The sequence below is a fragment of the Pipistrellus kuhlii genome, unplaced genomic scaffold (genome assembly GCF_014108245.1).
Source record: "Pipistrellus kuhlii isolate mPipKuh1 unplaced genomic scaffold, mPipKuh1.p scaffold_m20_p_13, whole genome shotgun sequence".
NCBI classification, from domain to species: Eukaryota; Metazoa; Chordata; class Mammalia; order Chiroptera; family Vespertilionidae; genus Pipistrellus; species Pipistrellus kuhlii.
Genome location: NW_023425438.1, coordinates 43407601 through 43423551, shown reverse-complemented (window position 1 = coordinate 43423551; position 15951 = coordinate 43407601). Strand labels below are relative to the sequence as shown.

Below are 15951 nucleotides of genomic sequence, written 5' to 3'. Positions count from 1 at the left end.
ATTTTCTGAATAACTTTTTGAAATGTTAAGATAGTTTTCTCATTATTTCCCAACCTTCTCCAATTAGAGGTGCCCCTTTCATGGAAAAAATAAATTGCAATTCCCTCATAGTAGCAGTTATACTATAGATAGAACTATATAAAAATTCCAAAGATATGCCGAAACTGGTTTGGCTCAAAGGATAGAGTGTTGGTCTGCGGACTGAAAGGTCCCAGATTCAATTCCGGTCAACGGCATGTACATTGGTTGCGGGCACATCCCCAGTAGGGGGTGTGCAGAAGGCAGCTGATTGATGTTTCTCTCTCATCAGTGTTTCTAGCTCTCTACCCCTCTCCCTTCCTCTATGTAAAATATCAATAAAATATATATATTTTTAAAAAGAATCTAGAATCTTTTTTAAAAAAAAAAGTTCCAATCATAAAGAATGGTTTAAATAAACTTGCATGTTAATAATCTAAGTACCAAGAATGCATTTTAAAAAGAGCTACACCTGTTTACATAGACATTTGATTTGAGCACAAGACCATACTTGGTAAATATGAACTGCTGGACCCCTTGTAAAAGTTTCTCCCCTCCTACTCCCTACACCCTCTGGCCATGGGCTCTCAGGTTTGGAAGCACACTGGCCTATCTGCAAGAAGGGCAATGAATTACTTAAAGGCAAAGCCACACGAGACAGTGCCTTCCACACAAAAGGCAATCAGGGGAGCAGTGAATAAACTTGTCCATTGAAAAGGGACAATCAAATATATTATTTTGATCCTAAAAAATTCTCAAGAAAAGGAAATCATTAAGAAAGGAGGAATGCTGGTCCAACTAGAAATGGATACAGAAGTGGAAGTAGTAATAGAAAGCATGTGTGTTCCAGAGATGATTACCCTGCCTGGAAACCTGCTCAGATACTTTGAATATTACACCTGAATGTGAAGCATGGTGTTTAAACATATCATGAAACATTGGACTGCGTCAGATTTTGTGATAACCTTCCTTGAGTTTTTGCAACCTATTTCAGAAAAGATATAACTTGGATACAAAAATCAGTGATGACAAAACTACTTGATTATTAGAAACAATAGCTTTAAGGATTACAAGTTCAAAAACAAACTTTACTGTATGATTTTTTTTTTAAAGGAAAATGGAGTCAAAAAAGAAAAGACAAATAAAATAAAGCAAAAGTTTTGGATATTTCTGGGATTAATAGCTTTTTCTGATCTTAGATGCCTGCTATTTTGTGAGCCAACCCCAAGAATTAAACTGTCACATGGTTAGTGCCAAGATGCTCATTTTCAAACACTATTAAAATTGTAGCCTTTGCCCAGTGGGATAAGTTTAAGTGCTCTAACACAGCCATTCCACTTCTTTATGAGCCTCAGCCGCAGCAGAAAATTGGTTTTGCTCCTGTAATGTTAATAGCCAGCATCATTGCACCCCAAACTTGTTGCTTTTCAAGTGGACACATTAAGCGCTCAGGCACACAAGTTCAGGTAGCATGAAACAAAACAAAACACAGAAAACTATAATCCTTTAAACACGAAGATTCTTCTTCTTGTTTAAATAGAGTTTCCTGCCAGGTTAGATATTCCCTTAATAAGAAACTGACACATAAAATGTCATTAATGCCACTGCAAAGGATCTCCTGGGCCACACTTGCAATTTATGGATGCAAATGCTTGGGCTCCAGCTTGGAGAGAGGAGAAGTAGTTTCCCCAACTATTGGTCCGTGCCCAGAGCCTGCCAGCAGGAGAAAGGGGCTGTGTCATTATTTGTCAAGCCCCTCTGTGGCAAGGTGCCTGTCACCTTCAAAAGTGCGCTCCGCCTCTTCATTTTCCCATCATGGTACACTGTGGCGCCTGGCCCGCTGGGGCTGGACTACACTGTGTTATCAGCGGAAGCCAAAGCCTTTTCCTGTGGCTGGGCATAATGAGATGCACAAAGGCATGGCGGGGAGAAAGGTGGCAAAGAGGCCTGGCTGGTGGGAGAAAATTAAGAAATGCTTTCAACTATTGCAAAAGCCTGAGTTGAGACCTGCTCGCCTTGTTTCTCCCCACCCTCGGACATTTTTGAGCGTGCATGTACAGCAAAAGAGAAGTTGGGAAACTTGACGTTCTGAACTTTTTTGGAAAGGCAGTGCATGGGTGTTTCCTACTTATCTTATAATTAGGAGGGGAGGCAGGGTAAGATTCCCGGGTGGGGGGAGGGGGGCACTGGGATTGCTCTGTGAGATCTAAGGCTGAGTGTGTGTGTGTGTGGGGGGGGGGGGGTCCCCTTGCCCCTTTTGGGGGCCCCTGCAGCCATTCTGTGGAAAACTGCATACCAGAAAGATATTCAGCAGTGTTGCCCATCCTTCTGTTCCCCACTGTCCGAAGGCTAGCCAAACAGTTCCTAAGCACCTTATGGGAGGTGCAAATCTTTTATGTTGTTAGGACTCAGCCATCAGCAAAGCAAATATCACAAGAATGTCAACATATTGAGTTCTGCATCAACCAAACCCTGGGTACCAGTCTATTTAAATGAATAGATGGTTTGACAAATCATCAAAAATAAAGCGCCTTGGAAATGAAGAACAGGGCAGAGTTCAGAAAGGGACTGGAGAGAGGAATGGGGACACCGGAGGTGAGGAGAAGGGAGCTACAAGGAAAGCTGGGAGCATTGCAGAAAATTCCCCTTCCAGCTTGACTTGTTGAGAACTATACAGCTTCCAAAAGAGGATAATCTGAACTTTAATACCTTCTCCACTAGGTACCCTACCCTCTCAATGACTTTGTTTTCTCAAAGGAAGACTTAGAATACCAATACCTATTTTATAGAATGTTGGCAAGAATTCAAGCAAACAGCAGAGCGTCGGGCAAATTATAGACACTGAGCATGTGTTAGCTTGTTTTTGCCATCTCCTTGTCTTGCCCTCCATGGTTTCAAAGTTGGCTGTTCGATTATCCATCAGATCTATAGATTTCACTCTGCTGCTGTCAGATAAGCTTTACAGAATCCCCCAATAGGAATTTGTTTTCTGTTTCTTCATGCAAAGGGAAGAATGCACCCAGGAAAAATTCCCAAATAAGATAAGCTACCCCTAGGAATCTCTCCCACACTGTGGCACTCAGGGGCCCTGTCTGCTTTATCCCCACCAGCAGTGCTGTGAGGCCACAAACAAGAATAGCCTGGTCAAGGTTATTGCTGACTGAGTTGACAGATGTGACTCCCACACACCTGTGGGTAGAATCAATTTGAAATTTTCAAGGGTCACTTGGTTATCTGAATACCTCACACTGGAGGCCGTTTGCAGTGACCTCCTCCCCCCACTCCTCCCACAGACTCTCCCGACGTGAGTGAACCGAGCCAAATGTGTTTGGAAAAAGTCCCGTTTGCTGGCTGGTTGCCCTGTTTGGCAATGGCGCCGGTGAGTCCCGTTAAAGGTCAAAATGACTACATGGTGATTCAAAGGAACTAACATCTTCCCCATCTGGCTGAATTTACAAAGGAGAAAGTTACAATTTCAAGTGATGACTGGTTCTATTTGTTTTCTCTCACTTCCTTACCCAGCCTCATAGACAAGTGTTCAAGGCCTCAATCTTTCCCAAGTGCCTTCTGTGGCTCATATTTCTTCCTGGCTTATGCCGAACCTGGGTAACTTCAGTTATTGCAAAAATGACCCCCTGAACACAGCCAGATTGGAATAGTGAAGTGGTCTGCAAACTCAAAAGTCAATAGAGCCAAATATCAACAGTACAAAGATTGAAATTTCTTTTGAGAGCCAATTTTTTTTTAAACTTAAACTTCTAATGCCACTTCTTCAAAATAGACTCGCCCAGGCCATGATATTTTGTGAAAGAGCCAGACTCAAGGGGCCAAAGAACCGCATGTGGCTTGTGAGCCTCAGTTTGCCGACCACGGGAATAGCAGATTGCATATATATATACTTACACATAAACCATGGGGATTACCAACCCCAGAATCTTTTGCAGGTGGGTGATTCAGATGCATCAGAAGTCATCTTGTTTTAATAAGCACCAGGAACTAGAAAGGAACCTAAGTAATCTGTTCAGGCTTTTGATATCTTCTTCAGAAAGTGGGCTCCCCACTCTTGCCCCCAATGCTTTGACTAATATCTTGAAATGATGTGCAGACCAAAGATGCATTTTCAAGAGGGTGTTATTGGCACATTTGCAGAAATGATGGAAAGCCCAGCGGGCCAAGAAGAGCACTTGAAACACAGACCCGTGACATTTACAAATGATCCCTTATCTCATCCTGTCCTCCTCCTTCAGCCACCTTCTAAGGAGTCTGCCCCCGGTTACCTGAGACAGAAAGAAAATCATCCACCGAGGTGATGTCATCCACAGCCTCTGTCAGCACTCGGACCTGCTTCTCCCACTGGTCTTTGAAGACGTCCATGTTGTCCTGAGCAACTTTGCTCTGCGGCCGGGCAGCCAGTGTGAGAGCCGCATTGATGACCTATTTGTCAGAAACAATCCAGGGACATATGGAAAACCCTGTTCAAATTACCATGTTGTCACTCTGGACCGTGTAGCTTCTTCAGATAAATGGGTTCTCAGGGTCCAGAAGGACAATCAACACATGAATGATGAGGTAGGCTATCATTAGTTTTTGTTTGCTCTGCTTTGCCACTCTTTGAAGATACAGTAATTAGCATCGGGTTTCAGAAAGTGTTCACTGGACAAGTCCTGTTTACTGATCACAAATGTGGCAGCAACATAACTCTTATCCTACATGCGAAAGCTTATAATTTAGTTGTTGAGACAAGGCAAATAGATAAGGAGGGCTTAAAGAACAGCCCCAAACAAAGAAAACAAAGTCAATATGAGTGGGAAAGACAGTAAGTGCTACAGTGATTCTGAAGAGACAGTAATAGATATTGTGTTGTGGTTGTTGTTTTTTATAAAACTAGGATTTGAAACAGCTCATGGATGTTGTTAGCATGTTCCAGTGCCAGGAAAAGAGGACAAGGGAAGGAGTGACATGAGGGCTAGAATATGGAAGGTCCTAAAAATTAGGTCACCAATGGGCTTTTTAAATACATATTTTATTGTATTTTAGAGAGAGAGGAAGGAAAAGAGACATTGATTGGCTACCTTCTGCATGCCCTGCAACTGGGGATTGAGCTGGAAACCTGAGCATGTGCCCTCACCAGGAATGGAACCCATGACCTTTTAGTGCATGGAATGACCCTTACCTAAGTGAGTCACACTGGCCAGAGCACTGATAGGCTTTTAAAGTGGATTGAGGCTTACCTGGGGACACAGGCTGTCAATCTGGGTAGCTGCCATTCGCACCAATTTCACCCCTTCCTCATTGTTGGAGATGGAACAGGCCAAATTGGCAACCTGTATTGAAGAAAATTTGAGGGAAAATTATACTGAGACAGAGGAAAAGGGTCCTGTAGCATTACCTTGCAACTTCCCTGGAGAGGGGCACATCCTTGAGAAATCCTTCACAAAAAACTTAAGAGCACCTTTCGGTATTAAGCCAAATGCTACTGGTTTTAATAGTAAGCTAGGCATTTCTTCCAGAATAGGTGAAACAATAATTTGAAGCCAGTGTGAGGGCAGCATTGATGACTTATGTATTAGAAACAATCCTGAGACATATTGAAAACCCTGTTCAAAATACCATGTTGCAACTCTGGGCCGTGTAGCTTCTTCAGGTAAATGGGTTCTCAGGGTCCAAGAGGACAATCAAAAACATGAATAATGAGGTTGGTAATCATTAGCTTTTATTTGCTTTGCTTTGCCTCTCAAAAACATTTTTTTCAAAAACATGGTATTTTGAACAGGGTTTCCAATATGTCCCTGGATTGTTCCTAACAAATAGGTCATCAATGCTGCTCTCACACTGGCTTCAATTATTGTTTCCGGATTCTCGTGCACACACACGACTGCATTTAACTGTATTGCTTCAAACTGCTTTCTGCTATGGGCTTTCCAGATCCACCCACACTGTCACGTGAGCCCCCTTAAGACACGTCACCGAGTGCAAAAAGTGTGATTTTGGCCAAATCAGTATTAAATTTTGATCAGTGAGAGAGATGTTACAGGCAATGCTTTGGATTTAAGAGAGACTCCTGTTATGCTGAAAACCAGAGCCTTCTTCTACCCAAAGGAACTCAGAGCTGCCTGTCAGTCTGCAGGAAGACGCTAGTCCACAGTAGCCAACTCAAATGCTTTTGGGGGCCACATAGGCCTGAGAAACAGATACAAGAGACTGGTATAATCCCTAGGCAACAGTGGAGCATGGCACAAATGAGAACATGTAGGTCTAGTATAAAGGCACGCAAGTTTCATATTTTTAACACGCGATACCACCCAAAACCAGCTGAAATGAATTCAAGTTTCCAGGTCAAGCATTTCAATTTGTCTTATGCTTTCTCTTCAAGGAGTGAGAATTGGTAATACAAGGTCAAATTGATTGGCCAAAGGGCAACAGCACACAAACCACCATCAAAACACTGATCAGTCCCATCAGGCTTGTGTCAAGAGGACAGGAGGATGGGGATTAGAAAGGGCAAAAGAGAAGAGAAGGGCCAACAGGCCCAGGAAGAGGAGGGCAAATAGAAAAGTGATTAGCAGAGAGACAATCCCCAGCAGCCTCCTGGCCACCTGCCCCGTTGGATCTGGCTCATTTCTGCTCTAAAATCAGGCTGCTTTCCTACCACATCTTAATGCCCTGGGAGGTCACGCTGCACTACACATGTGTATAGTTCCTAGTGTGAAAGGGACCTCAGACAGGGGGAGAAGTGGGAAGAGCAGAGAACTAGAGATGACTCTAAGGACTATTCCTGATCAGCAAAAGGGGATGGGTAGATGGTAATACTAGAAATACCTTTGAATACCACTATAGTGAATCATTAGTCCAGATAATCCAGTTTTGAAGCTTTTGGGGACATTTTAATCTATTACAGTAAAAATATATACTATGAGAAACTACAGACTGAATTCCAAACATTATCATGTACTTTCTTATATTTAATAGTTTACCTTTGATTCTTCAGATAGTTTTCACTATTTAACTTAGTCTTCAGAATGAGTCCATGAGAAAGATAAATATACCTTACTATATCCATTCTCAGGATACTAAAGTCCCAGGGGTATGAGGCTCATGGAGGCAGAGCTCAATCTAATAACAGAAGTTCTGTTTCTTTTTTGTTATATCATATTGTCTCCATTCTGCATTTTATTAATCTTTATCATATTTGTATTCAAGTGTGTTTTATATTCCAAATTGATTCTGGATTTACAGATCTTAGCAAGTAGGCAGGTGCACAAAGGTGGAGTCCCAAATAGCAAGGTTAGACTGTGTGTGAGTATGTGCATTTATTTATACACATATATGCCCATTGCACCTAGTCTTTTTCTGAGCTGTTTGAGAGCATACTCTACACATGACTGGATGCTCAGATACTCCCCTGTGTATTTCCCCAAAGCAGACGCTCCTACATAACAATTCTCCACCCAATCACGTGAGGAAATCTCCGTTCAAATGGTATTAAGGTTCAATCCATAGACCCCATTTGAATTCTGACAATGGTGTCAACAATGTTCCCCACTCCCCAACCCCCAGGATCTCATCCACCTAGGATGGGTCCTCTTATCATTCCTGTCCCTGACAGTTTTTCAGTTTTAATTAAAAATCATAGACTTTTAGCCTAAAAAATAAATAAAAATAATGGAAGACCTGCTGGTGCTCCGAGTTAGGAGCCAGTGGTTCCAGATTATGAGAGGGATGTCTGACTTTCCTCAAACATCAGGATGTCCTGATTCCTGTGGGATCGGGCCTAAACTGGCAGTCAGACACCTCTTGAGGAGTCCCAGATTGGAGAGGGTGCAGGCTGGGCTGAGAGACCTTCCTCCCCATGCACACATTTCATGCACCAGATCACTAATATGAAATAAAACCACATAAACGCAATCATGAAAATCCTGATGGTAATAAACTGGTAAGATAAAGCCAGTTCTTTTTTGATTCCTAAATAGAATAAAGTATAATACACCCATAATATACAATTAAATAAATTTTAAAAATACATAATAAAAGTACATTGTAAAACAAATAAATTTAAGTATTGATTAAATATTTGATGATATTAAGGAGTTATTTTTTTCTTTAGAAAAGACAATTTTATGCAATCTAAATTTTTATTTTCCTGAAGAATTTAATCTGTAAAGACAGGCTTTTTGAGTTCTCATATTACTTTTATTTAAATATATCATTTTTAAAGATGGATAAAAAGGAACTGATATTTTAAAGTATGCTAACAATATGAGTTATTTTTTAAGTGTCATGGCTTTTAGAGATAAATATGGAGATGCTTATGGATGAAATCATGTTTGTGAATTTCTTTACATTTTCTAGGGCAAGGGAAAATGGTTATAAGTATAGAAAACAAACAAGATTGACCATTAGTTCATAATTATTGAAGATGGATAATAATATATGATGGTTCATTATGCATGCTCTACTTTCACTCAAAATTTTGCAAAATATTTTTGTTTAAAAAACAACAACATAGTAACCATGATCTATTACATCCCCAGCTCTGGTGAAACACTTTTTTTGCATTTGTATGACTCTCAGAGGCAGAGAATAAGTTAAGAACTCTGAGCATGGGTGGAGTTACGTTTGCAGACAACAGAACAGTACCAACCTAAGCATGTGAGAGGAACCTCTAACTGGAATACTCTAACAGGTGACTGATATACCATCATTCCAGACCTCAGCCTCCTGCCCTTGCCAGCTACAGGTCCCTAGAAAGAAGAAGCTACTATACCTAGGAATCTTAGGGCTGAGAAAAGCTGGCTGTGAGGATATGCCAATCAGTGACTTGTACATGGTGATAATTTTTCCTTGTGTATCTTTTGAAATGTTTCTTCATCCTTTGTTCTTCATCCTCAGTATGACTTAGATCTAATGTGGGAACATCACTGCCCAACATAAGTCTTAGTAAGGGCAATAGTACCAGCAACACTTAGCAAAAAATATAATAAAGAGTTGGCAACTCCAGATAGTTCTCCAATTTTTATTCTCTTTAATTTACTGACCAATAAATGCTAAAGTCTGGCAGCCTCCATTCTGCAATATATTCCTGCTCTTTAAGTCCACAAAAATCATAATTCCACTTCCCTTTATTGTACTCTGAAACATTCTGAAAATATTTCCAATATGATGCTAAGGATTTCACTATCTCCATAGGCAGGCTTGTATATTTTAAATTGGTCATGGACTCAATCCAAATTCCTACCTTTCTTATTCTCCTTTGGCTTCCCTTTCTGCTTCTCACTAGATCATAGGCATTGTAGTAACTCTGCATATGGTTTTATATATTGTGATTTCTAGAATTCTGGCAGCAAATACTACATTTCAGCCTTAAGGCAACTCCCAAGCAATATTGCAGCTTGAGTTGTCACCTAACATTTCAACACCAGCACACAATGTTTTTAATAGCTGATTTGAATGACCAAATATTTAACTATTGCTCTCATAATATCAGGAACTCTGATAAAAATGTCCTATATTCCAAATCACAATATCTCTCTTTAAAAACAAAATGATTTAGCATGTTAATTTTCCTAATTCAAGGAGAAGAGGAAGGGAATAGACTAGAATAATTAGACATTTAAAAGATTAATGTCAATAACAATGTAGACAATAGACCATTAGTATATTTGTGTTACTAGATTTACCCTCAAAAGATATTGAGCAGCATGATACAATTATTTTTTTAATCCTTATGGGAGGGCATACTCATTGTTTTTTTTAGAGAGAGGGGAACAGAGAGAGAAGGAGAAAAACACTGATGTGACAGAGAAGCACTGAGCAGCTGCCTCTGGCACACACCCCAACTGGGGATTGAACCTAAAACCTATGTATGTGCGCTGATTGGGAATTCAACCCTTGATCTTTCAGTGTAGAATAGGGGTGTCGAACTCAATCAGAGAAGGGGCCAAAATCTAAAATCCAGCCTAAATCGCGGGCCGAATGGTTTACTGAACAGTCATAAACTATCATTGTGATGGAAACGCAGCGGAGTGCAGTGATAACAGCGCGGTGCGGGCCACATTGCAAGGCCTGGCAGGACGGATTTGGCCCGAGGGCCTTGTGTTTGACACATGTGGTGTAGAAGATGACGACACTCCAACCAACTGAGCCACACCAGCCAGGACTAGTATGAATAAATGTAATAGAATTTTTTGAAACCTGCTTGTGTCAACCAAGCAAGTAGCATTTATGGTTTGACTCAGACCTCTGCTTCCTCCATTCTTGAATTGTTTACAAGTTAGCTGAGTCAATAAGAATCATTTGACCTTCCTAGAGGCTTGGAAAACAAAGTACTTCATTGACTATTAAATGCTGTGCTACTTGGATTGATTTGGGATTTCTGAAAGTGACGAGGTCCATGAATAAAAGGGGCACAGCTCCTTGGTGAACTGATCATACTAAATTCCTAGAAATCTTTTATGAAAGGAAGAGCCACCCCTTCTATCCATTCCCCCACACCCTGCCCTCCTGCATAACTCTGGGAGCTTAATGGATTTGGGGAAGTAGCAACTGAAAATACTAGGCCAAGTTTTCTACCTCTGACTTACTGCCTTGAATATGATTATCTTGGAAAAAAGAAGGAAAGTTAGTAGTCATCACTAAATTGTGTACTTTCTACAAGAATGGTATGGATTCGGGAAAAGGAGCAATCAGGACTCCTGGGTGGAAGTCAGTAAACATGCCAGAGAGAGTTAAGAGATCCATCTGACAATGTTTCTTTTCTGATTGCTGATTAGCATAATCTCCTGGATGCTCAAAAATTATATTGTCTGCTCTTCTGGAAGCACATTGTATAAGTAGATGAAGCAAACAATATCATCGGCAGATTAGAAAGACAGTAAACCAGCAAGGAAGGCTGGTGCTGTTTCCAAGAAAGTAACTTGCTCCTTGATCTGAATTTATATTGCAATTGGCATCCATCCCTAATTATTTTTAAAATATATTTTTATTGATTTCAGAGAGTAAGGGAGAGAAAAGTAGAAGCATCAATGATGAGAGAGAATCATTTATTGGCTGCCTCCTGCACAACCCTTGGGGATTGAGCCTGCAACCTGGGCATGTGCCCTGGCCTGGAATGTAACTATGACCTCCTTGTTCATAGGTTGAGGCTCAACCACTGACCCATGCCAGTCGGGCCCTTCCTAACTTTAATTAATAACTATCTTAACAAGAATCAAGCAGAGAAATTCCAGGTACACTGATGGGAGAGTTAAAATTGACAAAAATGAGAAAGGAGTGGAACCCTCATGAAAATATATTGCAACCACTTAAAACACAAGGTATTTTTAATCACAAAAAGCATCTTGCATAGCTCAGAGTTCCAGATGAGTAGCATATCATGGCTGTGAAATTTGGTTTTGTGTGGACATTGCTACAGAAAGCAGCTCCATCTCAAAACTGCTATAGTCTTATTTGAACACTTAAAGAAAAACCAAATGCCTAGAAGGCTTAGCTTTAATCAGATATTAAAAACCTCTGCTAATAAAGTATTTAGACATTTAACTCCACAGTGATATGAGGTGCATAAAAAAGAACAGAACATTTTCTTCCTTCCTGGCCCTGGAAATCAAATTACAGGTGTTTGTTGCTGTTGGTTTTTTTTTTTTTTTTTTTTTTTTTTGGTTTGTTTGTTTTGTGTGTGGTGTGTTTTTTTTTTGTTTTTTTTTTAATATTCATGATTCTGGTCTATTTCAGATGCCAATGAATATTAGGTGCACTAAACCCCCTAACACTATATCATTTCATAAATTTTTACAGCTTGATGATATCTACTGATGTTTCAATAATACACTAATGAAATAAATCAGAATAGCAATTCAGAGTTTTATAGCAACCTTCCTCCTCATCATCATAAATTTGAGGATAAAATGAACTTATTTACTATTAAAAGGGAATTTACGGAATTTCCAGTCACTACATCATATGGCCACATAAAAATCATAAAAACAACAGAGATGCCCAAATTCCACACACATCTATTCTTGCTAATGATCATGGCAGTGAAGAATGCTGTGTTCTCTGTCTGAAGATTTATTCAGTTATGCACACTGATGGGATGAACACACTAAAAAGGCACTTATGCCGAAAATGGTTTGGCTCAGTGGATAGAGCGTCGGCCTGCAGACTAAAAGGTCCCAGGTTCAATTCCGGTGAAGAGCATGTATCTTGGTTGTGGGCAAATCCCCAGTAAGGGGTGGGCAAGAGGCAGCTGATCGATGTTTCTCTATCATCGATGTTTCTAACTCTCTATCCCTCTGTCTTCCTCTCTGTAAAAAGTAAATAAAATATATATATTTTTTAAAAAGGCACTTATATGTGCCTGTCTTGTCTAGAATTTCAAGGGTCCTATAGAACATGCCTCCGCTATTACAGATGGAATTTTACAATTCAGTAAGAGATAAAATACACTTCCCCAAGATCCCTGAGAGGCAAGGCCGAGCAGCTGATGTTAAGATGGGGATTTGACCTTAAGATGAGGATGGACCTTCACCAAGGATGGTCCTAAGAGAAGACGTAATGGCGACCTTCACAACTTGATGAGGAGCACCCCAATGGTCTGGCCACCCCAGATAACATCTGCAGCTGTGTCTGTTGGCTCAGGTATTTTTGGAATATTTTTTAAAAATATATTTTTATTGATTTTAGAGAGGAAGGGGTAAATAGAGAGACATAGAAACATCAATGATGAAAGAGAATCATTGATCAGCTGCATCCTGCATGTCCAACACTGGGGATCAAGCCTGCAACCAGGACATATGGCCTGACCAGAAATGGAACCATGACATCCTGGTTCATAGGTTGATGCTCAGCCACTGAGCCATGCCTAACAGCCTGGAATCCTTTTAAAATGCAACTGCTTAGACTGAGATGAGTTTGTCAACCTGATTCTAATAACTGAGGTTCTGAAGGATAAAGGAGAAAACAGGGATCATCTGATCTGGGAGTGATGTCTCAGTAGAGGCACCAAGACACAGGGGACAGAAGGAAATGAGAAATACCTCGTCATGGTTCCATTTTTAATGGCTTCTCTAAAGCATTTGATAATAATTTTATATATTTTACTTTTTAAAAATCATATAACAGTAAGAGCCTGGGCTTTAAAATCAGGCAGTGAAGGTCATATCTTGACTCTTACTCTTACCAATGAGCATGGTGCTTTAGTGCTGTGAGCCTCATTTTTGTCAACCATACAATATGTTTTGTCTAACATACAATATAAATATAAAACAACAAAGTGATAAAATTGAAATTAAAAAAAAATGGATAGAGTGCCTAACCCAACACCCAATAAAGATTTGACAGCTATTATTTTCATATCAGTCACTAAGAAATAAAAGAAATATATATATTTTTTAATTTTTTAAAAATATATTTTATTGATTTTTTTACAGAGAGGAAGGGAGAGAGGTAGAGAGCTAGAAACGTCGATGAGAGAGAAACATCGACCAGCTGCCTCCTGCACAGCCCCCACCGAGGATGTGCCGGCAACCAGCGTATATGCCCTTTACCGGAATCGAACCTGGGACCTTTCAGTCCGCAGACCAACACTCTACCACTGAGCCAAACTGGTTTTGGCGTAAAAGAAATATTTTAATAACACCCAAACACTGATATTATGTATTCAGCCATGCAAATCTGAGTACCTAAAATCTGCCATATACAGAGGTGATCCATATTTTTATATTTCCTAGAGTAGTTTATATTTTGATGAAATTAAGTAAATGCATTTTTTAAAGTTCATATTATAAAAGTTATGACAAAGGAAATGAAATGGAAGCAGTGATTAAGAGAGTAAAGGGGTGTCTGTATGTGATTACTTGCATAGTTTATCCTTTAATTACAAATAATTTTTATGAAGTTGCAATCTCAGTATGTATCTTTGTGTCACTGCTTAATCTCTTATAGGGCAAGTACTTTCCAGACTCTTCATATGTACTTGTAATTATTTTTTTTTAATAATTGAATAAGATTCCCAAACATTTTTGCTTTATTATTTGGTAGGTCAGTTTCCTGTTGTCATACATTTAAAGAAGCCTTTGATGTTCGCTATTACCTAAAACAAAGTTACATACATCTCCAAGCATCCAATTTTTGCTCCTGTCAAAAGGATACTTTCTGGGTCAGGGACACTGTTATGGCACTTGTTTACATATGGCCGTAGTGCCTCTTGAAAGGTCCCCTGTAATGAATGAATTGTCCAGTGTCATAGATATTATAGCTTATATTCTTCAACACTCTCCCCTTGCCTTCTTGGCCACCATATAATCTAAATGTCTTGCCAACCTTCATTCTACAAACCACAGCAGAAATAAGGATTGCTAAAGAGTCATTTCATGCTTCCCCAGCTAGACTGTGAACTCCTGCTGGACAAAAGCACAGGTACTCAATTCCAATTTTTTTATTTTATTTTACTAAATCTCACAAGTTCCTTCATGCCATGTGATGTAGAGCACCATTCAACTTGCCATAACCTAGTCACCCCTAGAAGGGTGCCAAGTTCCATGCTCTGGAATCGGGAACAAGAATATGTTTTAGATGCCATTCGTTTTGAAGTTTACCATCAAATTGGCACTCAGCAGCTAATGCTAAATGAACCTCACACAATATTCCTCCACATGGTCCTAGGAAGCAATGTCTTCCTGGTCCCACCAGGCTTCCTCCCCTCGCCTGTACTTATACATCTATGAGAACACAAATCTGCATTCCTAGGGCTCCTCAGGGATGCAAAACAGCTCTCCTGCCTGTATTTTTAGGTACACATGCACCACGAGCAAATGCTGTTTGCATGCCTCTGCCCAAATTAAAGTGATCAGTCTGCCCCGGTGACTTTAATGGAGGTAATCACCAGTTCACATTCATGAGCAAATTGATGTGCTTGCTTCATAGCTGAATCACACGGCATAAATCTATGCCCTTCATATATAAAAACCTCAGTGGTTTGAGATAATGCAATAAAGTACCACCTAATGCCTTCTTGATGTCTGTTCATCAATAACGTGTGGTTGTGTGAAAAGGATAGGAAAGACTGAGCATGTTACTAAAACATGCAAAAAGTGCAATGCCCTTTTAATGACTATAGGCATCCTGGGGTTTTGTTTGGTCCATCCTTTCACTGAAGAACTGAATTTTCTCCCCTCTTATTTGGTTTCTCAGAGTCGCATGTAATTAAGTGAAATATTAGGTGACTTTCATTATGTGAGAGGAATATCTCCTTCTGCATATTGGTGGGTTTCACTGAGGCATCCAGTACTTGACTGTTAATAGAAGCCAATGAATGTTTGCAGAATATCTAAATAAATACAGGTGTAGGTATTCTCCATTGCCTGGTCTCAGATGTTTCCAGATGATAGGCACAAGTATGGAGTTAAGACCATAACCACAGTGCAGAGAGATTCTAACCATCCTAACCAATATTACACCTGACCTCAGGCCCCTTTGTACAGAATTACAACTTGATGAGGGTGACAGTCACAAGTCCCCCACTTCTTCCACTTTATGCCCCAGGGCATGTTGGGGGTTTTTGTTTGTTTGTTTTTGGGAGGGTACAGGCCAGCAGAGGCAAGTACCTCCACCAAATAACCTCTTAGCAATCAGCTCAGGTTCCATTCAAATCCTGAAGACTTTTCATTCACACAGATCTTTATTCTAAAGATCGCCAGAGTTATTGCCTGCACCACTGGCAGCTACTTCACCACATACTATCACCATGTACTATTGTCTCATTCTTTATCTGTGGTATGTATGAAAAGATGAATGAATACATACATATGGAATTAGAAATATAGATACACCTATGAGATGGAGCCAAAGCAAGTTTACAGTTGTGAGTATGTGAAACATAATTTACTCTTATTTATTTATTAATGTATTCTTTCCCACACAGACCTACTTTTGCCCCAT

At 40.0% G+C, this 15951-nt stretch overlaps 1 protein-coding gene across 5 annotated transcripts in view; it reads right to left on the bottom strand.

Annotated features, from left to right (window-relative positions):
* The window catches only part of CTNNA2 (catenin alpha 2), a 1074738-nt gene that overhangs the window by 97044 nt on the left and 961743 nt on the right, over window positions 1-15951 (bottom strand). For all 5 annotated transcript variants that reach the window (XM_045580946.1, XM_036435853.2, XM_045580945.1 and 2 more), the window contains 2 exons: window positions 5250-5342; window positions 4296-4452 (listed from right to left, as the gene is read on the bottom strand). In XM_045580946.1, coding sequence (XP_045436902.1) covers window positions 4296-4452; window positions 5250-5342 — 250 coding nt within the window. The remainder of the gene's footprint in view (window positions 1-4295; window positions 4453-5249; window positions 5343-15951) is intronic.